The sequence below is a fragment of the Emys orbicularis genome, chromosome 1 (genome assembly GCF_028017835.1).
Source record: "Emys orbicularis isolate rEmyOrb1 chromosome 1, rEmyOrb1.hap1, whole genome shotgun sequence".
Classification (NCBI taxonomy): Eukaryota; Metazoa; Chordata; order Testudines; family Emydidae; genus Emys; species Emys orbicularis.
Genome location: NC_088683.1, coordinates 108,202,200 through 108,226,440, shown reverse-complemented (window position 1 = coordinate 108,226,440; position 24,241 = coordinate 108,202,200). Strand labels below are relative to the sequence as shown.

Genomic DNA, 24,241 nt, shown 5'->3' with positions numbered 1-24,241 from the left:
AGAGGGCGGATTGGTAACTCATTGCCGGACAGGGTGCATGCGAGGACCTTCCTTATAAATCCTCCCAAGTGGTGTGAATGTTGAAAGGGGTGAGGCTACACCCAGGTTTAAAAAGGAGCAAGAGGGAAGGATTGCTCTCCCCCGGAAGAGAGAGCAGAGCTTATTGCAGTGTTCTAATTTGTGTAATATAGATTTTAGTGTTGTTTAACTATTCTTCCAGCATGATAGCAAGTGTTTTAGTGTTGTGTTGTTTAACCACTCTTTAAGTATAATAGTAATTGCTTTGTTAAATAATTAATCCTCTTCTACAGGGAGGGTTGGTAAAAACAACCCACCCTCCCTGCTGAATTGATAGTAAAACAATGCCTGTGCCCATAAGAAAAAAGGATTGGGCCCAAACTGGCAGGCAACTGCAGTTTGAGGAAGTTAAGAGGGGGGGGGTTGAGGGGTTAACTCTGTAGTTGCTGGTGGAAATTAAGTAATTGCAGGGTTGGCTTCTTGCTTTTTTCCTTTCATAATAGTAATTGCTTAAATAATGATGTAACGTTGTGCAGTCTATATGATTTTATAAAAACTTAATAATAAGTCAATATAATGTAACTGGAATAGTTTTAGAAAAAAATATGGTAATAAGTGAATATAACGTGACTGGGATATGCTTTATGCAAAAGGTCTCTTGTAAGGTATCATTACAGAGCTTATAATCTACTAAGTATAGTCATCTGATTTGTACCACTCTTGTATCTAAAACTAGAAATATAAAATGTATCTCTCTATCAGTGTTATAGAGGGCAAACAGTTTATGAGTTCGCCCTGCATGGGCTTGTGCAGGGTAAAACGGATTTATTTGGGTTTAGACCCCAATGGGATTTGGGCATCTGAGTGCTAGAGGCAAGCACACTACTGTGAGCTGTTTTCAGGTAAACTTGCAGCTTTGGGACAAGTGATTCAGACCCTGGGTCTGTGTTAGAGCAGACTGGAGTGTCTGGCTCAGCAAGACAGGGTGCTGGAGTCCTGAGCTGGCAGGGAAAACAGGAGCAGAAGTAGTCTTGATACATTGGGTGGCAGCTCCCAAGGGGGGTTTCTGTAATCCAACCCGTCACAAATGGCATAAGCGGTAAAACTATGAATAAATGTTAAAAAAGAAATTCTTGGTTTCTTTGCAGCCATTCCTTTGGGAGTGTCTGTAAATAATCCAGGCAAAAGGATATTAAGGTAAAATCATTTGACTATAAAAAAAAAAAAAAAAAAAGTTAGTTAAATTTGTTAAAAAACGCTCCTGGTGTGCATAATTTTTTTGTTTATAAGTTTAAGATGTTTTCTAGTGTTGTTTAATTTCGGTATTTAGCATTTAATTCTCAAAGTAACTTAATGCTTTACAAACTTTAAAGTGTTTGAAATAAAAACCAAAGTTGTGGCTGCAGCAAAATAGTCAAAGCCAAAAGAATGAAAAAATTTTAAATCTGTTTTGGTAACAAATAGCAAGTAAAGGCTAATATCAACTAAAAAGCCACAAATAGAAATCTTGAAGTGTTGCTGGGTACACCTTGTACCCTGTACACCTTTGGCACTCCCTGGACGGTTGCGCCTCAAGTGCTCTGGCCCTATTTGCTCGCGTGCATCACCGAATGACAGTGAACCGTTGATTGCTGCAGTTGAGTAAAACTTTTCCTCTGTGGCCCAGCACTGCTGCCAGTGACGTGATGATTGGGCAGACAGCACTTTTCCCTCTTTAAAAACTTTTTCTAGATATTTGAATTAATTTTATTCAAATGTTTAAATGTTATAATTGTAAGTATGTGTTAGTCCCTCTTTAAGGACTCTTTCTAAATATTTGGATTAATTTGTTCAGGTGTTTGAGTGTTGCAGGCATTTGCCTTTTTTTTTTTACGGGAAGATGCATTACTATGTGTTAGTTTGGTGATGTGTTTTCTTGTGAAGGGGGGCAAGTGCAGGATCTTGGATGAAGGTTTTACAACAGTTTTGCATTGGTAAAATATGTAATGCATGGGCTGTTGTGGGGCTTTTGCTTAGGAATTTTGTATCACAATCTGGCATATCTGAGCTAATTATAAAAGAGCTATGTGCAGCTTCACAGATCCAGTATGGCCAAATGCCCTTTAAAGGCCACTCCCAATCAAAAAACCAAATTCAGCCCTCATAAAAATTTTTTACCAGGGCACCCAATGCAGCTACCAACAGTGCCCTGCTGGCCTAGCTCAAATGAACAGTCATTTAATAAATTACACAATAGTCAGGCACTAACGAAATGTGTTAGGGCTTTTTATATACAGCAGTCCTGCCACTCGCTGAAACCAGAGACTGGGTTTGCATAAGGGTCCATCAGCAAAGAACTGCCCTGGCCCCATGCTAAGGGACTCTTGTCCACTGACAAATCCATTAAGCCTTCGGACCTTGCTAAGAAAACAACTTCTCCACCTGAGGCCACAATAAAGCCTCCAACCAAACAAGGTGTTTGTGCTGGTAACCCCTCCCTTGCAGCCTCATTGCCGGACAGCTAAGTGAACTAAGACTACGAAATCTTGAAGAATAGCTTGCGGAAGCTAGCCAAAACTACCTGAAAATGAAACTTTTAATATTTCTCAGCCTCTCCTCCTTAACGAACTTGGGGTGGGGAGGGAAAAAGTAATCTTGGCCAATCAGTAGCCTTCGGTTTGGCCTGTGTCGTATTGCAGTGTATTCCGGCTCTATATGGTTGCCCATTGTTGTAGTCCCCGGTCCCCAGCTACTCCCCCTCGTATCTTCTCCAATTCCCATACAAATCTGTCTGGCCGTAGCCTCAGGGAAATTCAAGTCTCGGAACAACAAATGTGGTATAGCACATCCTACCGACGGAATTGTTTACAGTGGTGAATTGTGCTAAATGCTACTATGAAAACCACCACTTTCTCATTTCCCTCTCTGCTTCCCAAATAACTACCTAGTACCCTAATTGTTTTCAGAGAGCGGCCATTCAACTGGCCCAGCTTGTGCAGTGGGAAAGTTTTTATCAAGGAGGGAGAGGTTTGGTGGAAGGAGCTTTGCATGGCCTAACTGGGGCTGCCGCTATTTGGACAATAGATAAAATCCGGGATCACGAAGAACGTCTGGGAAATTTGGAAAGGGCATCAGGCCTCCTTACTAAGGCAGGGTTAACTAAACACCCTTGCCTTAGCAGGAAAGGACACTGTCTGGGATTCAGCTTGTAGTCAAATGCAGAATTTCTTTAACGGTCCCTTAGAAAAAAAAATGCAAACCAATGTTTTAAATCAGCAGTGGCCTGAAACCCTTACCACTACTGTGGGAGTGCCACCCAAGCTGTGGAAGTGGAAAAATACGTGAACATTGTAAAAATAAAGCTGTGACTCTGTTGCATGTACCTTCCAAGCTTCGGAACCGGTAAATGGCACCTGGGCTCCAGTGCACTTATTTGTGCCAAAACCCTGGGCGAATTGTCTATGGGACTGGGTTATCCACCGGCAGGTATGGGAAGTTAAACCACCCCATGAACCTAGCCATTTCATCACCACTCCCTATGATTTCGCTGCTCAACATATCTGGGTGGGTATCGGAACCTTGTGGTCATTATGGCCCTTGGAACCCCCACAGCTATTTTGCCTCCGCAAATTGCATCCTGGAAAAGTGGTTAACGTTTTGATTTGGCATGTTGGGAAGGGGAAGCGATAGGTAAAAATCCAAAGGGAAAATTACTATTTAGTAAGAGCCAGGGATGTGCCCTGCCATCGGACCCCCACATCCCTGTCCCCTTTCACCTTAACTTAACCGCTGCACAAGGAAATCACTTTATTGTATGGCCTGCTAATCCTCAGGTTTATGTAACCCTCCATCCAAGTGTTCCTTTTATATTTAATTGGACTTCCCCTATCCCTAACCGGGCCGAGGAGATGAAGGAGCCCTCCGACACACTTTTTAATGTCCTCGCCTCCTCGGTCCCGGGGCGTGTGGCACTCCCCTTTCATCAAGGAGTTGCCAATATCACTGCTGGCCTTTGGCAAACGCCGGCCTCCCTTGCCCCTATTTCCAAAAAGGCTGAGAGGAAGTACTTCGTCCCTGCCAAAGGTCTTGAGTACCTCTACACTCACCCAGTCCCTAACTCCCTGGTGGTAGAGTCGGTCCTCCACCCCAAGAGGAATGGTCAGCCTGCGCCCACGCCCAAGGACAGGGACGCTCATAGACTTGACTCTTTCGGACGAAAGTCTTACTCGTCGACGAGTTTCCAACTCCGCGTGGCCAACCATCAGGCGCTTCTGGGCCGCTACGAGTTTAACCTTTGGGGATCTCTCCCCAAGTTTGAGTGCTTCCTCCCTCATATCGAGGTGAAGGAGTTTCGGGCGCTCGTCCAAGAAGGGGCCACAGCAGCCAAGGCGGCTCTCCAGGCTGCTTCGGACGCTGCGGACACGGCTGCCCGCTCCTTGGCTACAGCTGTCTCCCTGCGGCGAGCATCGTGGCTTTCCCTCTCGGGGCTCTCCTCTGAATCGCAGTCGATAATGCAGGACCTGCCGTTTGATGGCAAGGCCCTGTTTGCTGATCAGACTGATACCTGTCTGCATGGGATGAAGGATTCCCGTACCACCTGTGGGGAAATAGAGGAGGGGGGCCTTCTTTTTGATAGCCAGAGCTTTGAATCTGAAGGCCCCAAAATAAACCCTCCAACAGAGATCTGTTATGCTGATGGCCTTTGCACAGAGTAGGGCAGGCCTAAAGCTTAAACTAGACTAAACTGCACAGTTTTCTGCCAAACTCGGTCAAGGGTCATGTCCAGAGGAGGGAATGGGAGAATAACCCCCCCCCCCCCCCGCAGCAGTACTAATGAAAATATGTTTATAACTGATGAAATATGATAACCGCAAGCTACGGAAATAACGTAAGAAGCTACGGAAGTAACGTAAGATGCTCGATATTAAGAAATTGTTTTGCAGAGAGTTAATCATCCTTGCTGCTATAACTATTTGCAATATTTTCCATAGTCCAGCTATCTGCAAACTAGCCCCCCCCCCCCCCTTAAGCCTTTGCTGAAATCCCCCGGAAAATGACATAGTCCAAGTCTTGAGAAATGTACCCAAGCTAGGGCCGAGCACCACCCCTGCGGAAAAACACCAAGCGCCCTTCTACCCAAATAAACACCCACTCCTCGGAAATTAAGTCAGAGGGTAGGGAGGGGGTAAGAGGACTGACCCCAACCCCTGCTTCCTAGCTCGTGATCAGCTCATGCTCAACCCTTGCCCAGCTTGTGATTTGTCCCCAAAGCTCGTGCTGAACCCATGCCCCGCTTGTGATTTGTCCCCAATTTCTTAACTCATGACGTATTGTTTGTACCTTGCTTGTGGTGTAATGGAATAAAAGCAGCCTGTGAGCTGCTGCTCGGGGTGTTGGTCTCCGGACTACACCCCAGTGCACTGGTTTGTATGTCAATAAACTGGCCTCAGGCATGAGTCTTTGAACTAAAATGACTGCGTGGGGGTCTTTGACCATGACACACCCTGCAGACGCTGGGCCTGTATGTCCCACCTGCAAAGGACAAGCCCAGACCTCAACCCCCCCACTCCACAAGCTAGGGGTAGATATGAACCCCCGCCTAAGCGGCAGAGGGATCAGAGGCGCAGGTCACAACACCAATCCCGCTCGGCCCAGCAACCTGGTGCCTCGAAGGGCAAGCGCCATGGGAAATGGCATTTTTGACTTATTGAGGGGGGTCACCGGGCCTGTTGCCAGTGCTCCCCCCCCCCCAGTTAATAAAGTTTGCCTTTTTTCAACCGTTTATTGGTTTTCCGACTCCAATGGGTCCTCAGCACCATCTCCCAAGGGTACAGGCTCCAGTTTGTGGCAACCCCTCTCAACTGCCCCCCGTCAGGGTGCCAGACCAGGGTTCCAGACCAGTTGTACCTCCTTCGTCAGGAGGTACAACGCCTCCTTTCCTTGGGAGCGGTGGAAAGGGTGCCTCGAGAGGACCAGGGCAAGGGGTTTTACTCTAGGTATTTCCTCGTCCCCAAGGCGAAGGGCGGGCTTTGGCCCGTCCTCGACCTGCGGAATCTCAACCAGTTCCTGGTGTGTTACAAATTCCGCATGGTGTCCCTGGCCTCCATTATTCTATCCCTAGACCAGGGGGATTTGTTTACGTCACTGGACCTCCAGGATGCGTATTTTCACATCCACATTTTCGAGGGTCACAGGTGTTACCTCCGTTTCCTGGTGGGACAGGACCACTTCCAGTTTACGGCCCTCCCCTTTGGCCTCTCTACGGCCCCCAGGGTGTTTACAAAGTGTATGGCGGTGGTTGCAGCCCACCTCAGGAGGAAAGGGCTGCAGATCTTCCCCTACTTAGACAACTGGCTGCTCAAGGGCTGGTCTCGATCCCTGGTGCAGCAGCAGACAAGCTACCTGCTAGGCGCCTGCGGCACCCTAGGCCTGCTGGTAAACGAGGAGAAATCCACGTTAATCCCAGTTCAGCGCATAACCTTTATAGGCGCACTGCTAGATTCCCGGGTAGCCTCTGCCTCCCTCCCAAGGGACAGGTTCGAGATGCTCAAAGCTCTCATCGCCCGGATCACAGTCTTTCCGGTAACCACGCACGGCTGTGCCTTAAGGTCCTAGGCCACATGGCAGCATGCACCTATGTAGTGCGACATGCCAGGCTTCGAATGAGGCCCCTCCAGCTGTGGCTGGCCTCCAGGTATTCCCAGGTCAGGGACAGCCTGGACATGGTGGTCACAGTGCCGCCCAGGGTGGTGGCAGGCCTCCAATGGTGGTCCCTCTTGGGCAACATGCTCCGGGGTATCCCCTTCAGGGACCCTTCTCCCTCACTAGACCTAGTGTCGGACGCCTCGGACCTGGGCTGGGGAGCGCACGTGGGGCCCTTCAGGACCCAGGGGTTGTGGTCTCCAGGGGAATTAGCCCTCCACATAAATGACAGGGAGCTCAGGGCCATTCGCCTCATCTGTGTGGCGTTCCGCCAGCACATCCAAGGGAGGGTACTCAGAGTCCTTACGGACAACATGACCGCCATGTACTATGTCAACAAGCAGGTACGCATTCCAGGGCCTTATGCCAGGAAGCCCAGCTCCTGTGGGAGTTTTGTATAGCCCACAATGTACTCCTGCGGGCTTTTTACCTGCCGGGCAAGAGCAACTCTCTTGTGGACCGCCTGAGCAGGGTATTCTCCCAGCAGCACGAGTAGTCCCTTCACACAGGGACGTGGCCAGATGGATCTTCCTACAGTGGGGCACTCCCCACGTAGACCTGTTCGCCACCGCCCAGAATCGACACTGTCCTCGATTCTGCTCCAGGACGGGGCAGGGCGACGGGGCGATATCGGATGTGTTCCTGCTCCCATGGTCGGGGCCCCTGTTGTACGCCTTTCCGCCCTTCCCCTTAATAGACAAGGTGTTGCAGAAGGTGAAGTCAGACGGAGTGAGGATGATCCTTATAGCCCCTGATTGGGCCTGTCAGCATTGGTACGGGTCCCTCCTGCAACTCTTAGCGGCCCCCCCTTGCAGGCTGCCGCTACGCCCGGACCTCCTCTCCCAGGAGGCAGGACATCTCCTCCATCCCAACCTAGCCGTGCTCCATCTGACAGCGTGGCTGCTTCATGGTTGAATGCGGAGGAGGGCAGGTGTTCTGAGGACGTCAGGAGGATCCTGCTGGAAAGTCGGAAACCTTCCAAGCGGCGGACCTACCTGGCTAAGTGGTATAGGTTCTCTAGGTGGGCAAGAGATAGAGGTTCCTCTCCCTCCTCTGCACCTATCCAACAGGTCCTCGATTACCTCCTGTCCCTTAGGACTCAAGGTCTCGCGCCCTCCTCCATTAGGGTGCACCTCACGGCCATTTCGGCCTTCCATCCCCTGTGCAGGGCATGTCCGTTTTTTCACATCACATGACGGGCAGGTTTCTGAAAGGCTTAGATCAGGCGTTCCCTTACGCCAGATCCCCAGTCCCGCTCTGGGACTTGAACTTGGTGCTCTCCCGCCTCACGGGGCCCCCCTTTGAGCCCTTAGCCACGTGTTTGTGGTCCCGCCTTTCCTGGAAGGTGGCGTTCTTAGTGGCTATCACCTCAGCCCACCGGGTCTCCGAGCTCAGGGCCCTTACCTCTGAACCGCCCTACACGGTCTTCCATAAGGACAAGGTTCAGCTCCGCCCTCACCCTTCCTTTTTGCCGAAGGTAGTCTCGGTTTTTCATATGGACCAGGATATTTTCCTCCCTATCCTCTGTCCTAAGCCCCATTCCTCCAACGAAGAACGCCACCTGCATATGTTAGACGTGCGCAGAGCACTGGCTTTTTACCTGGACAGAACCAGGCCATTTAGGAAGTCCCCCCAGCTTTTTATTGCTTCAGTCGAACGCATGAGGCGGCGACCGGTCTCCACCCAGCGGATCTCCCGCTGGATCACCTCGTGCATTCGCACCTGTTACGACCTGGCAGGGGTTCCCCCACCTCCTATCGTGAAGGCGCATTCGACGAGAGCCCAGGCCTCGTCTGCGGCCTATGTGGCTCATGTCCCTATCCAGGACATCTGTAGGGCTGCTACGTGGTCCTCTGTCCACACTTTCTCATCGCACTATGCGATCGTCTCCCAGTCATGGGATGACGCTGGGTTTGGTAGAGCGGTGCTCCGCCCGGGTAACCCTTGACATTTCATACTTACACTCCTACCCGCCTCCATCAGGGATAGCTTGGAGTCACCTATAGTGGCATACACATGAGCAATCACTCGAAGAAGAAAGGACAGTTACCTGTTCCGTAACTGGCGTTCTTCGAGATGTGTTGCTCAGGTGTATTCCATGTCCCACCCTCCTTCCCTTCTGTCGGAGTTGTCTGGCAAGAAGGAACTGAGGGTGGAGGAGCACGCAGCCCCCTTTATGGCGTGATATACTGGCGTCACTCCAGGGGTCGCAGCGGTGCTCCCCCACTACGGATACTGCTAAGGGAAAAACTTCCGGCACTGGTGCATGTGGCAAGCACACACACCTATAGTGGAATACACCTGAGCAACACATCTCGAAGAATGCCAGTTACGGAACAGGTAACTGTCCTTTTTTCTTTAATGGGGTAAAGAAGAAATTCCGCCCCTCCAACACAGCCTCCTCCACTGAACCATCAGGCTCACGACCACCACACAAGCTAGGCAACAGGCCTTGATAGGCCTGTGGTCTGCTCCAATATGACAACAGTCGGTATGTGCATAAATGAATTGCACCCAAGTCAAATTTCAATATGAAAAATATTCAGACTTCTATGAACTGGCATGTTGTTGTGCTGAAGTGAGTTCGTGCCCTTTAACAGCTTGTATTATTACGCTGCTCCAGCTTTGGGGCACGGGAATCAACATCCTCTTCAGTGGTTTGTTTATCTACCAGATATGAATTCAAGCAGCTGACCATGGTAATCGCCTTTCAGGGTTTATGATTTCCTCAGTTACAAAGTTGACATAGAACCTGCAATTAGAAGAGAAAAGTGTCTGGACCTGAGATTCCATTTTCCATGTTGGGCTTTGAAGAGTGAGATGGAACAGGTTATGCATCTGTCACTGTTTCCGAGCTGCATCTGGGTGTTTGCTTCCTGAATAGAGGGGCACCCTTTCTTAGACCATGTGTCTTACTACATAACTATAGAGAGACTTTCTACAAAGAAAGTCAAATGCTTCCTCTTAAGGGTGGTGGTGAAGGAAGAATCTCTTCCTAGAAAATCAAACTGTTGGGATCGGAGCTCCCTCCATCCCCTGCCCCCCCAATATTAAGGATTTAGATGCTCTGAGTTGCACCCTCCAAAATCATTATCTTTACTTTCTGGACATGAGCTTCCTTTGTAATATGTAAGATAGAGCAGAGGTGCTCTTTGGCGGTCCCCAACATTACTTCATTTGGCCCTCGAATGATGTTTTGCCTAAGTAAAATGGTCTCAGTCCAGTCTCTAGGGGACAGGTAAACAGCCACTACGATGACTTGGCCATTGCTGATCCAGGGTGCATTTGAATCTGTAACTGTGATGAGACAGGCTCCACACAAGTTCCATACTGCAGCGATTTGAACTCTTTGGGACTTATCTGGCTTTCATCAGTGATTAGAAGAGATGTTGTCCAGTATAGATCTGGAAGCCTACCATCCTCCATATGCAAACATTCCCGAGTAAAAAGCCAGAGGCAGCTTGTCCAGAGCCAGCAAGCTAGTGTCAAAAGCATTCTGGAAATTCTCATAGTGACCTGAGAGGAGATAGAAATACAACCAATAAATCTGATGGTCTCTGAGAAGTTGGTGCTAAGAATTCAACCAGCAAAGCCACTGCCGTAGCTCTGACAGCACAGTGCTAGCTCAGAGAGACTCTACAGAGCCAGTCTAAAATAACTCCTCAAATTTCAAAGATTTTTAAGGACAAAATTGATCACTATGATCATCTAGTCTGACCTCTCGCATAACAAAGCACACAGATTTTCACCCAGTAACTAATGCAGCCCCACCAATAACTTGGGGTTAAGCTAGAGCACATCTTTTAGAAAGAGATCCCATTTGATTTTCAAGGGTGAAGAATCCACCATATCCCTTGATAATCTGTTCCAGTGATTAATTACCCTGACTGCTAAAAAGAGACCTTACTTCCTGTCTGAATTTATCTAGCTTCAGCTTCCAGCTGTTGGATCTTATTATGCCTTTGCTTGCTAGACTAAAGATGCCTCTGATCCAACATCAGTCTGCACAGAAATACTATTTTTAAATGATGTGCAATCCATCAATGTCAGAGCTCTGCTGCAACCTGAATGTGCCTCCATTTCATATTTCTCAGAAAGAAAGACAAGTCCAAACCTGCATTGAGCTGGCATGGAACATTCAAAGGCCCGCATCATCTGCTGGACTAGCAATTGATTCAAGGACATGCAGAATTCATCTCCTTCTCCCCGGGAATGGGTATTAGCCACCGCCCATCCTAGGTGAGGTAGGAACAATGCAGCCAAGTACCCGTTGTGTGACCGAGGGGCGGGGGGGGGGGGGGGCAAGGACTATGGTAAAGCACCTATTTTCACCAAGTGCCTGGGTGATGGCAGTTCATGTTCTGCAATGCTGTACTTCCCATTTCATTGCTGCTCCTGAGAGGGTAACGTTTAAGGCGGTGGCTTGGCATGAATGGACTAAACAGTGGGAGGTAGGGAGATCTGTCTGCATGTTGATCATGCTGCTTACATTTCTGATGTTCTTGTCATGCACTGCCTAGCTTGGCAAGTGACCAGAAATCCAGTCAAACAAGGCAGCCTACTTTGGAAGGGCTGTTCAGATTTGGCTCCCTTGGCACACGAAAGAAGAACTGAAGGACAGTGCAAGAGAAATGGGCTGAGGGTAGGACACAGGTAAGCGTGTTTTGTTTTTTTCTAGTAGAGGTTTTCTCCTGGCTAAAATTCTCAAGCCCTCTTTCTTTTTCTGGTCTCTCTCTTTCTGACTCTGTTCTCCACTTTCTATCTCCCTTCTCATCTGTCTGTGCCTCTCCCTAGGACTCCCCTACCTCTGTCTGTTTCCTGCTATTATCCCCTTCCTGTCTCGTGTCACACACAGGCTGCAGTTGTCTTACCTTCAGCTAGCGCCATCATCCCAGGGACAATAATCAGGCCAATGGTGACCATCTTGAGGACTGCGAGAACGGTCTGTATATTTGCAGACCAACTGACGCTCCAGCAGTTCAGAGCAATGATTAAGGCTTGGAGGGAAGGAAAAAAAGCAGAACAGTGTTATTCCTGTAGACTGAAATCTAAGTCGAAGGCATTAAGTAAAGGGTCTTGGCAGGGGGTTGGACCAGATGACCCTGGCAGTCTCTTCTAACCCTAAGTTCTATGGTAAATGGCAAGGTATGGATGTGTGGGGAGGTGTTTAGTTGAGGTTCAGTAGGAAATAAGATTGGCACCTGTCCTGTTTAACATCTTCATGAATGATCTGGAATAAAGTGTAAGCACAGTGGCATGTTAATTATGTTTTAGAGGATACTGAACTGTGACATGTTGAAAACACCAGTGAGGATAGTAAGACATTAGCAACTTGAGGAGGAAGTAACTAAGATGAGATACAAATTGAAAAATACATCTGTCTAAAATAATCCCAAACCCGGATATTCAGGGCTGAGGAGAGCTGGGAACCGGCTGCATGGGTTTTCAGTATTGTTGGAGTTTCATGCATGCTGGCAATGCCCTCCAGAAGGAGGGAAGTGATAGTTTCTCTCTATGGCCCCGAAGAGCCTATTTGGAATGTACTGAATTCACTTCTGGGCAGGACTAGTGTGAGGTCACTATTTTGTTCTATGACCCCTCATCTTGGAAGTTCCTCTTTAGGGAGCCTGGTATTGATGTTCCCCACAATGGGAGCTTTATGTTCATGGGGAGTCCAGTACCGGGGTAGTTGTACAAATCCCATATCTTAGATCATTGTAAACTGGTCTAGAAGACAAAGTCCTCATCCTCTTGGCAAACACGAGGGGATAGGCTAGTCGGCCTGACAGGTGTTTTTAGTCTCTAGTTTCTGGGAGTGAGTGCACGTGTTTGGAACTTCGTAGTGTAATATCTCACATGACCTCAGAGTGCTAAGCCTGCTGCTTATGATGAGATAGATCGGTGTCCTGTTGTAACTGAACATTCCATCCAAAGAGGGGTTTGACTCTTGTTCTTTGAGGGAGATTTTCAAACTCACAAATGTGAGTGAGATGTTCAATCTCAGTTGAAACAAAGGGATTTGGGCCTCGAACTGCCTTACACTCCTTTGAAAATACTGTACCAGCCTATGTGCTTTATGTACACAATGTGTCCTTGGCCTCTACTGTGCTAGCTTTGGATTTATTTGTTTGTATGTAACACCCAGAGGCCCCAGTCAGGATCGGGACCCTGTTGTACCAGGCTCTATACAAACGCATAGGAAGTGACACTTCCTGCCCAAGGAAATTAAATCCCCCCTTATTTAGCCTAATGGAGGCAAACACTGACTATTCTGAGAGGGTGTGGTTGCAGGATTTTGATGATTTAGCACAGTGGCGTAGCTAGGAGTGGAAATTTGGCTGGGCCCTGACTTTCAGGTGGATGGGCAATGACAGACTGTGCTCGCTCAGCTTCTCCCCGGACGCCACGCCCTCTTCCTAGCCCTGGTGCCCCCAGACACAGGGCTTCACCTGCCAAGCTGGGCACACGCATGGGGACAGGACCCAACCCCCATGCTCCAGTGTGGGTAGCTGCCGGAGTAAAAGAGGTTCCCCCCTTTGGGCTGACATTCCCCACATTCCTTAGGGCCAGGGGGGATAATAGGCACTGACACCCCCCTGTCTTCAGTTCAGCAGAGTCCAAAGGCTATGACCTCCCCTCCCCCACAGGATACCCAGTCAGGGAAACTGAGCCTCACCACCTTGGGAAGAGAGAAGTTTATCCAGAGCAGGGAGGGAAAACTGGGGAAGGGGGGCTGGATGGGGGAGGGCAGAGGCTGAGGGCCAGATTTGGCGGGGGGGGGGGAAGGACAGGACTCAAGGGGCCATGGGACGTGGGTGAGGTGACAGAACTGGGGGGCATAGCAGAGCCTGGAGCTAGGGGCGCAGGGACAGGACTGTGGGGCATGACGGAGCGGGGGGCCCGCCTCCCTCCACCCATTCCAGCTGGTCCTGACTGCTCAGCAGGCACTAGAAGGCGAGGCTGCCCGAGGTGCACAGGCTGCGGGTGCGCCCATGGGGTGGAGAGAGGCCCTGCAGGTGCTCAAGCTCCGCCTGCCCCTCCCGACCCCGGCTTGGTGTCGTCCACCCACGCGGCCGAGTCCCTCTGTCCTGCCGGCGCTGCTGTGTCTGTGCATCCTGCACCGCGTGCTGCTGCCCCAGTCTCCAGCACCCTGCTCATGCCCAGCCCAGCCCAGTCATGTGTCTAGGTGCCCGGCCTGGCTCTGCTCTGGCCCTAGTGCTAGCCCCACCCAGATCCGCCCCCTCAGAGCACCCCCCCACCTGGGATGACTCACCCCTTCTTAGCTTGTGGATTTGGGGGGCTCCAGCCCCGCTCGTGCTCCGTCCTGGATTTCAGGTGCCTGAGTGACGCTCAGGTGGGCGTGGAGGCTAAGTGGGTGGGCCGCAGCCCATCCAGGCCCACCCGTGGCTACGCCCCGATTTACTATAGGGAGGTGACATTACAGATAAATATTTATAGAGCATCCCATTGCTTTGTATGGGGCTTGACAGACATGGAAAAGGGCAATCCTTGCTGACACAGGCAGAAAACGAGAGAGGGCGGAATCATACCAGGAATAGCCAGTCGAGCCTGCTCTTTTCCCCTTCCCCACTTTTGCTTTGATTGTTTTTGAGGGTTACTCACAGATGCCAGTGGTGGTGACCAGCTTCACAGCCAGGGCAGGGGCATGGCAAGGGGCGAAGAGAGGCTCAATTAAGTAACGACCGAAAGCCATGGACACCACGGCAAAGTTGGCAGGACTGGAAAGCAAAATAGAAATTCAAAGCATCTTAGACAGGGGAAAACACTTCCTGCCCCCCCAATCCACATTATATCTCCTCTTCTACCACCCTTCCTTCCTTGGCCCACTCATCTCCTTCGGATGCCTTCTATGGGTGCCATCAGCTCATACCAAGGAGATTTGGATACTATCTGACTGCAGCCGGAGTCCGAGTCCTCGAAGGCTTTTACCTTGGATCATCACCGGTACTGTTGTTACAACCCGATGGCCCCCTCCCCTTAGGGAGTCCCCTGGGAAGGTAGATCCACACTGTATATTGTGTGGAAATGTTCTCAACTTATCTATAATGTTTTATAAGGTCATACTGTGACAGTGTACCCCATAAGGCTTTATGGGGAGGGGGTGCTTATAAATGTATGTATGACATAACTGGAATATGTTTTGTGCTGCCTGTGCCAGGTAACATATCTCCGTAAAGGTTATGGTCTACTATATCTATTCATCCTATTTGTACATATATATATCATTTTCTACTTGAGGTTAAGAATATGGGCTGTATGCTTGCTTGGTTTCTAAGTAAGCTTTGGGAGGCATTTGGTCAGCTTCTTTAGGAAGGAATTCGCCAGGTTAAGTACCTGATCAGGAAACACTTGGGGAACAATGCATCTTAGAATGCTCCAATCCACATAAGAAGTCTTCCTGGAGACATGCAAGATACCATGTGGACAATGGCTTCAGCCTGTAAAGACTGAGTCATGCAGGGACATGTGACTTGTCCAGGTGACTCCAGGACTCCATCTTGGAGCTGGACTTTGCATAGGAGGGAGGAGGGGGGTCTCCTCCCACAAGAGAGAGTCTATTTAAACCTGGGGGAGACCCCTCCATCTTGTCTTCAGCTGGCTAAAGAAGGAGCCTCTCCACCCCCCCAGGATACTTGGAGGAAACTGAAACAAAGGACAGTAACTACAGGGGTTGTGAGAGATTGCTGGACCCAGGCTAAAAGGAGATTAGCCTGTAAAAGGGAGCATTCTGGAACTGGTGAGGAACTTATCTGTATTTAGTTTGATTAGACATAGATTTGCGCATTTTATTTTACTTTGCTTGGTGACTTACTTTGTTCTGTCTGTTACTACTTTGAACCACTTAAATCCTACTGTCTGTATTTAATAAAATCGCTTTTTATTTAGTAATTTACTCAGAGTATGTATTATTACCTGGGGGAGCAAACAACTGTGCATATCTCTCTATCAGTGTTATAGAGGGCGAACAATTTATGAGTTTGCCCTGCATAAGCTTTATGCAAGGTAAAACGGATTTATCTGGGTTTAGACCCCATTGGGAGTTGGGCATCTGAGTGCTAAAGACAAGCACACTTCTATGAGCTGTTTTCAGGTAAACTTGCAGCTTTGGGACAAGTGATTCAGACCCTGGGTCTGTGTTGAAGCGGACTGGAGTGTCTAATTCAGCAAGACAAGGTGCTGGAGTCCTGAGCTGGCAGGGAAAACAGAAGCAGGGGTAGTCTTTGCACATCGGGTGGCAGCTCCCAAGGGGGGTTCTGTGATCCAACCCGTCACAGTGGCGTAGTCGAGCAGGGTCTGTGCACAGCTGATTGCTTTGAGATACTGGTAGTGATTTTAAGTGAGTTTAAGTGTGGTGGCTGGAGAACAGACAAAGTGGTTACTGGTTTGTTATTTTCTGTTTGCTTATTTCGGGCAAGGGAAGTAGGGACAGAAAAGGAAGCAAAATAAGTAAGACGGAAGATCAGAAGAAACTAAAACTGCACAGGGTACAAATTGCCCAGAAAAGCTGAACGCTGGGCACTGTGAAAGTCTTTGTTAACTAAGAATCCCCTGAGCTGAGTGCATCTCAGTTTCAGTGAACTGCAGAGGGGTTGTGGCCCAGCACGAGAAAGCAGGAAAATGAGTACTAGTGATCTCAGTTTCAGTGAACTGCAGAGGGGTTGTAGCCCAGCACAAGAAAGCAGGACAATGAGTACTAGTGACGCTGCTAATAAACTAAAGCTGGCCAGGCTGGTAGCAAAAGAGAAAGAAAATGAACATAAGAGACAGCTGGAACCAAGACAATTAGAAATTAGTGCCATGGAGGCAGAACATGCAAGGGAAGAGGCTGCCCACAAGAGAGCTATGGAGGCAGAGGCAGCTGCCCACGAGAGGGCTATGGAGGCCCAGAGGGAGGCCCGGAAACATGAACTGACTGTTATGGAGTCGAGGAGACAAAACCCTCCCCCTGCTGTCTCCACTTCCCCAAAAATCTTCAAATGGGAGCGACTATGTCCACCGTATGACGAGTCCAGCGATATCGCCGAATATTTCATCACCTTTGAGAGACTGTGCACCCTCCATGCCATCCCTGAAGTTCAGAAGATGACCACATTGATAGCAAAATTGACTGGCAGAGCTCTGGACATATTCAATAAGATGCCTATTGAGGATGCTTCAAACTATGGTAAATTTAAGGAACTGGTTTTGAAACAGTTTCAGGTTACACCTGAAACCTACAGGGTTAAATTCAGGAGCCTTAAGAGGGGATCTGGATTAAGTAATGTGGCTTATGCCAATGAAATGAGAGATTTGGTAGATAAATGGGTGCGGGGAAGAGGCATTACCAGCTTTGAAGGGATGTGTGATCTGGTTACTCAGGAACACTTCCTGAATATGTGCAGTGATGAGGTAAAACAGTATTTGTGGGACAAAAAGGTAAATGCAGTGGGTGAATTAGCTGAGTATGCTGACTCTTATGAGCAAGCACAAGCTGCAATCAAACATAAACCACTGGCGGAGGGGTATAGGGTTGGGGGAAAGCAGAATCACCGTTTTACCCCTGGGTCTGGGAAAAAGGAGGCTGGGCGGTCACCTCCCCATTCCCCTGGTACTCGTCCCAAATTTCCTGTGCAAGCAGAGGAGCCCAAGAGGTGCTATCATTGTAAGTCCACTGAGCACCTGAGGAATAAGTGTCCCTTGCTGAGTGGAAACAGGCAACAAGTAACTCATGAAGCTGTGGCTTCTCAGAGCCAGGCTGTGGCCTCTTTCCACACAGGATTTGTAAAGCTTGCTTCCACACAACCAAGCAATGAGCATATGCATGCTGTTAAATTAAATGGTCAAATGCTTCTTGGATTAAGGGACACGGGTGCTGAGATTTCTGTGGTCAGGAGGGACCTGATCCAGGAGAAGGATTTGTTGCCAGGTAAAATGGCAGAATTAGAGCTGGTAGGGGGTTACAAAGTCCTTGCACCTTTAGCTAAAGTACACATGCAAACTCAGGATTTGCAGGCTGAGCTGACTGTTGCAACGGTGGCACACAATTTTGCACCGTTTCTACTGGGGAATGATTTCTTTAGTATGGCAGAATCTGTCCCAGGGTTGGTTAGCAGTGAGAAGGAATCTTGTGCTAAAAGCCCCAGAGGGGGGGGGTGAAGTCACACGAACTGCTGGGGGAATAGGAGAGTGTCTCTTAGATTCCCCTGCAGCAGTACAGGATGCAGCTTCGGGGGCAGGGCTGGTTGTAGCCAGTTCCTATAGCCCCGGGGCTCAAGGGAAGTTCCAGAGGGAGGAGCTGGATAAAGCTAGCTCCTGTCCCGTAATCATCTCCCCGGGGGAGGGGGATGTACCACCTTGTAGCAAGGAGGCCACCACAGCTGCTGACTGCCAGAAAGTTGCAGGTCAGCAGGGGGCCGGGCCTGCCCTGGGGTGCACAGAGGCGTGTGTCCCAAAGGTGGAAGATGGGGTCCTGGGGACCGCTGTGGTGGGAACAGGCCCCAAGGACTCTGTAGCTGGGTGCCAGCCCAACCCGAGTGAAAGGGGGGGGATTTTGCTGGCCAGTAAGAGGTCTGTCGTAGCTGGTAGCTGTGATTCCACAGCTGGGGCAGGATCACCTTCCCTTTTGGGGGACACAAGAGTGTCGGACCCAGAGGGGAGCCCAAAGAGGGAAGCCCAAATGGAAGGTCAGGGGGGGCCAGAGAGTCCACCCACCTTTTGTAGGGAGGGGCTTTCCCAGGAGGAGGGTGAAAAGTCTGCATTCGAAAGGCCAGCCCCCTCTCCTGTGGATCAGGTTTTAAGGGAAACCTGGGGGTCAGGTCTCCGGGATGAGGGGGTCCATCCAGCTGACCCATTGGAAACAGAAAGTGGGGTGCCCAAAGGGGTCCAGAGCACCCCAGGGAAAGATGTTGTTCTTGCTACACTTGCAAGAGATAAAACTCTCTCTCCAAGACGGGGGGGGGGGGGGAAATCTCTGCATGGGAGGAACTTCACATGGGAGTGGGGCCCAGCCCAGAGAAACTCCAGAGGCAGGGCCGGCTCCAGGCACCAGGCAACCAAGCTGGTGCTTGGGGCGGCACCTGGAGGTCACACATACCTTCATCTCCAGTTGAATATCCTAATCCTAAATAATCATTAAAGGGAATATTTAAACTGTCTCACTGAAGCAGAAAGCCATAAGGGTGAAAATCTGAGTGCAGATTATTAAAATATGTCATTTATGTGGGCATTTTTCATTAGTTTCTTTAAATCCCCGTAACCTTAGCATCTCTCCCTCCGGCCCGGGGGGGGGGGGGGTGAACATTGTAAGCCCCTGTGCCAAGGTGAGCAATGTGAAATCTCAAGCAATTACAAATTTTTAGAAGTTGTACCAACGGATTGGGTCAGCATGTTCAGGAAACAGAAGGGTCCAGCTGCGGACTCAGGAGTCCTGCAATCGTGGGTGATGGCATCAGCAATGGGTTCAATGCTGGATGTACGCGCTTTAGGGAGCGCGGACACGGTAGTCTGGCTGCTCAGTCAGCTGGTGTCACAGGAAGCAGGTGGACCTGATGCCTGAGCCATGGGGGAGGCAGCAAAGAGGGACGGAACCCTGCTGCCTCTTTCAAGGGGGGGGGGTGAAAACCTCTCCCGGCTGGAGAGGGCTCTTGCCAAGGTGGGATACAATCCCTGGGGTTCTGTGACGGAGCTTCAGAGGAGAGTGCATTCTTGGCAGGATTTGTTAGATCTATATACGGAGTATGAAAAGCAGAACGGTAAAAACCTAGGGGCAGCTGTGGGATTAATCTGGACTGCCGTAACCATGTGGTATCTCATGTTGTTTGGGACATAAAAAGGAGTTGGGAAGAAGGGAAGAGATGTGTACCCAACAGCTGGGGGGGGGGGGGGGGAAATTGAGCAACTGAAAGCGCAGATCACTAACCAGGCAGCAACCCAAGCCTATGCCCAGGACAAGTTGCAAGCCTTGAGACAGGACTTCCAGGCAAAAAAGGCGGAATGCACCCGCCTGGAAGCACTGGCTAAGCAGGTATCGGTCCTTCGGGGACTTGTCAAAGACTTGACCATTCGTGCCCAGCATACGCCGCAACGGCAGCGTGCTTTCCATGAAAAGAAAATGGAACAGTTAAAACGTCAATTGGCCAGGTGTTCAGTACAGGCGGCAAGCCTCACGGGGGATGGTTTGGGTGACCCTTGTAAGGGCTTTGATCTCTCCTTTTGTGAAGATCTTCAATTTTGGGTGGAACCTTGCACCCCTATAGTGGCCCTCATTAAGACTGAGGAGAGGTCCAGCGGGTGAAGGGGGGGAGAAGGTCGTATGTACGGCACCCCCTACTACAAGAACAGCACCCCGTGGGGGCGATTATAAAGAGGAAAGGGACCAGGAAGGGTGGGGGCTAGTTAAGGAGCCCACCCTCCTTGCTAAATTGGTAGTGAAACAAAGCCTGTGACCATGGAAAGAAGCGGTTCAACGAGAAAAACAAAATCGGGCCCAGACAAGCAGGCAAGCAACAGTTTAAAAAAATTAAAAAACGGGTTGCAAGCCGTGAGCGCATAGTGGCAGAAGTAAAAAAAAGAAAGTAAGAAGTTAACTCTGCAGAGTCTGGAGGGAATTAAGCAGTAAAACTTTGTAAAAATGTTCAACAAAAAAAAAGTGTTAAAAAAAAAAAAAGAAGAAAATTCTTGGTTTCTTTGCAGCCATTCTGAAGGAAAAATGGGCCCTTTTCTAAAAAAAAAAAAAAAAAAAAAAGTCTGTAAATAATCCAGGCAAAAAGGTTATCTAAGTAAAATCATTTGAGTATGAACAAGTTAGTCAAATTTGCTAATAAAACCCACTCCGGGTGTGTACAATCTTTGTTTTGTGGATTAAAATAAATTGGTCGTGTTTTAAATAATACCACTGAAATCCCTTTAATTTTCCATTCAAAGTTGCAAAACCAAAAAACACTTTTGCCAAACACAGGTAACTAGTGTTGTTTAACTTTGGTATTTCTCATTTAACCCTTAAGGTAACTCAATGCTTTACAAAATTTAAAATGTTTTAAATAAAGACCAAAGTCGTGGCTGCAGCAGGGCAGTCAAAGCCAGAAAAATGGAAAAAAAATTTAAATCTGTTTTTTTTGGTAACAAAATAGCAGATAAAAGCTGTAAAAAAGAGAGAGAGACCGTGCCCCACACTGAGCTGTGTAATCAAACTGTCACTTTGCCAAAGGGAGCCACAATAGGTTGTGTTTTCTTTTTCAAATCACTGTGTGTTTTGAAAGCAGAAGTTAAAAGTTTAAAAGTAATCATAACTCTGGTAAAAGTTGATTGTGTCCCTTTTATAACAGAGTCTCTGAGCTGCTGATAGCTTTAAATCCAAAAGCAAGCCAGAAAGTGTCTGTGTTAATGCAAATTACCTGATAAAGGTAAAAGCCATTAAAATCTGGCCTGCCTATAAAACAAATACCGGAAAATATGGGGTAATTCCTCTGTTTTACCTGCAATCAGCAACAGTATTTGTTTTAAAAAAAAAAAAAAAAAAAAAAAAAAAAAAAAGAGAGAGAGAGAAATATTTTCAGCAATAATCTGCCACCCCCAAAGGAGTAAAAACGTGTTCTTTTGTTCAAAAAATCAAAAAAAGCTGATACCAGCTGAGAAGCAATCCAAAATACCATGAATCTACTGTCACAATAAAAATTGTGTTGTGTTTTGTGTTTGTCTTGTTGCTAGCATTGTTGTGTATTAAATACTGCAGAAAAACATCCTCAGGCAGCAGACAACATATTGGAAAAAAAAATTGGTTTTGGAGCAGGGATTATACCTACTGTAAACCTGGAAGTAATTAAAAATAAATTAAGCTCTATGTCCCAGCTACAGGACAACCTAATACAAAAACAAATGAAAATAAAAAACCATACTGGTATAGCTATGGAATGTACTAAAATGCAGATACTTGCTTTGTCCACCTTGGAACACAAAATGTTTTGGGTGATATTAGGAAACACTAAGGTTTTAATACACTTGCTAAAGCAAAAAAAAAAAAAAAAAAAAATCACTGTTTAATACTTATCAGTACGAATGAATGCAGTATGTTTCTAGCCTAGTAAGGCCAGACCTTTTAATTAAAAAAAATTGTTAAAATTGTACACCAACAGGCTCTGGAAGCAAAGACATAAAAAGTTAGTCCACTCCCCATATTGCACATGAGATCCTTCTGTCTACCAGGAACAAACAGAACTGTCTCACGGCCCTGAAACCGGGTGTTTTGGGAAAACTTAAAAAAACCACAGAAAGCTGGTTTGGAAGAGGGCACCAGGAGCAGAGGTCCCTGTACGGAGCACCACTCCCCCCTCCCCTCCCCCAAGGAGCCAGGACTTAAAACCCTCCTAAAAGCTGAAGCAATTTAAAAAGCACAGCAGATCCTTGGACGGCCTGGGCCCAGGACAGCACTCCCGTTCACCTTCTCCCCCCACCCCCCTTCTTCTGACGTTACACCCAGATTTGGCCAGTCTGGGTCGTGCGTGTTTAAGTATAAAAGTGGTTTAGGGCTTGGGGCATTAACGCTTTCTTTCTTCCCCTAAGTAACGTGAAAGCGTTCCCAGTAATCTCTGCTATTTTATTTTATCGATAAAACTTTAAAATGTAAACACTTTTGGTGTGCCTTGTCATCTCCTCCCCCCAAAAAATCCTGTGGCCCCAGCCTGATCAACCATGGCCCAGGCAAATTGGTAACAAAAATCTGTAACACTGTCAACTTGAGGGGTGCTATTTTCTGGATGCGTGTTTCTGCAGTCCGGCCCGGGCTATACTCACATTCTATAAGAGGGTATTCTTTCTTTGTGTCCTGTCTGCCCACAGGAGTGGCAAGTTGCTGGGCTGACACCAATGTTACTTTTCTTAGCTGGGGGCAAATTTGGCTGCGGAGTAGAGGCCAGGACCTACTTTGCAGGTCCTACTTCAGCTCCTTGAAGCATTGGTGATGATGTCTGAGCCTGATCCCTAGGCCCCTCGGGCTTCCCATGGTCTGGGGGCTGGACCGATTATTTTGGAGAATGTTTGGTGGATGTTACCATTTTGAGGTTGGCCTCCCTGGTCTCTCTCAGGACTGTCCTGCACAGATTTGAACCTGTAGCGATTTCTGTTTCTAGCGACCCTTTGGCTGCTAGAAAGTTCTCCATTAACCGTACTGCATCTGACAAGGTCCTAGCATGGTGCCATAATACTCACACTCTGCCTTTTGCTGGCAATATCCTTATAAACTGTTCAGTCACAATTGACTTAGCAACCTGGGCCCTGGACTGTTCTTCTGGGTGGAGTCCCTTCCAATGGTGTTCCTTCAAACACTAGGCTACTATGCAGGGTCTGACCCTCTTCAGATAGGTTTTGAATCTAAATCTTTGAGGGTGGGTTGCCTCAGAAGTGTCCAAATAGTCCAAAATGGTGGACTTGACTTATTTATAGTCCTTAGCCTGCTCTGAGTCCAGGTTACGGTTGGTCGCCTGGGTCAGTTCCATCGAGTATGGAGCCAAAATCAAAGCCCACTGCTCAGGAGGCTACTGGGAGGCTAAGGCTACCCTCTTGGTGGTAAAAAGATTTCAGGATCATTGTCCAGCCCCATATTGGTTAGCTTCACGGGCATTGGTGGGGGACTCACCTTGGTGGAAGTGTGCCCCACAAGGACTCCTGGAGAGCGTAAGATTGGCTCTATGTTGTATCATCTCCCTGTGGAACTCCTGCTGCTGGGTCTTCAGCTCCCTCAGCAGCTTTTGCTGCCACATTGTTTGGAGTTGCTGCTGGATGATCCACTGCTGCAGCAATTGCTCCCGGAGCCGCTGTTGCGGAGCTGCTTGCAGCTCCTGCATCTCAGCTAACCACTTACAGCACTGCTGGGTTCCCTCCTGCTCAGAGCTGCTGAGCTCTAGCCCCATCTCTGTCTTTTTGTTTTCCTTATATCAGGCATAAATTGCCTGCATTGTCCATCACTTGTGGCGGGTAGGGGGCCCTGGAGTCCCTATCAGACTGTGGTTTAAGTTGGTTCCTTTCTGACACTGAGGTCAGGTCTACCCAGGGCCGGCTCCAGGCACCAGCGCAGCAAGCAGGTGCTTGGGGTGGCCAAGGGGAAGGGGCGGGACGTCCGGCTCTTCGGCGGCAGGTCCCTTGGTCCCTCTCGGAGGGAAGGACCTGCCACTGAAGAAAAAAGTGGCTCAGTGGAGCTGCCGCCGAAGTGCAGCCGATCGCGATCACGGCTTTCCCACCCCCCCCCCCCGCCCCGTTGCTTGGGGCAGCAAAAACCCTGGAGCCGGCCCTGGGTCTACACTACCACTTATTTGGGTATAATTTACATCGCTCTGGGGTGCGAATAAGGCCTGGTCTACACTACGAGGTTAGGTCGACTTTAGCCGCGTTAAATCGAATTAAGCCTGGACACGTTTACACGACGAAGCCCTTTCTTTCGACTTAAAGGGCCCTTTAAACCGGTTTCTTTACACCACCTCCGACGAGGGGATTAGCGATAAAATCGGCCTTAGGGGGTCGGAATTGGGTTAGTGTGGACGGAATTCGACGT

At 48.7% G+C, this 24,241-nt stretch overlaps 1 protein-coding gene across 1 annotated transcript in view; it reads right to left on the bottom strand.

The window, feature by feature from the left end:
- The window catches only part of LOC135877371 (cystine/glutamate transporter-like), a 51,204-nt gene that overhangs the window by 12,310 nt on the left and 14,653 nt on the right, over nucleotides 1–24,241 (bottom strand). The window contains exons 3-6 of the mRNA XM_065402803.1: nucleotides 14,323–14,438; nucleotides 11,571–11,696; nucleotides 10,116–10,215; nucleotides 9,407–9,451 (exon numbers count right to left, since the gene is read on the bottom strand). Coding sequence (XP_065258875.1) covers nucleotides 9,407–9,451; nucleotides 10,116–10,215; nucleotides 11,571–11,696; nucleotides 14,323–14,438 — 387 coding nt within the window. The remainder of the gene's footprint in view (nucleotides 1–9,406; nucleotides 9,452–10,115; nucleotides 10,216–11,570; nucleotides 11,697–14,322; nucleotides 14,439–24,241) is intronic.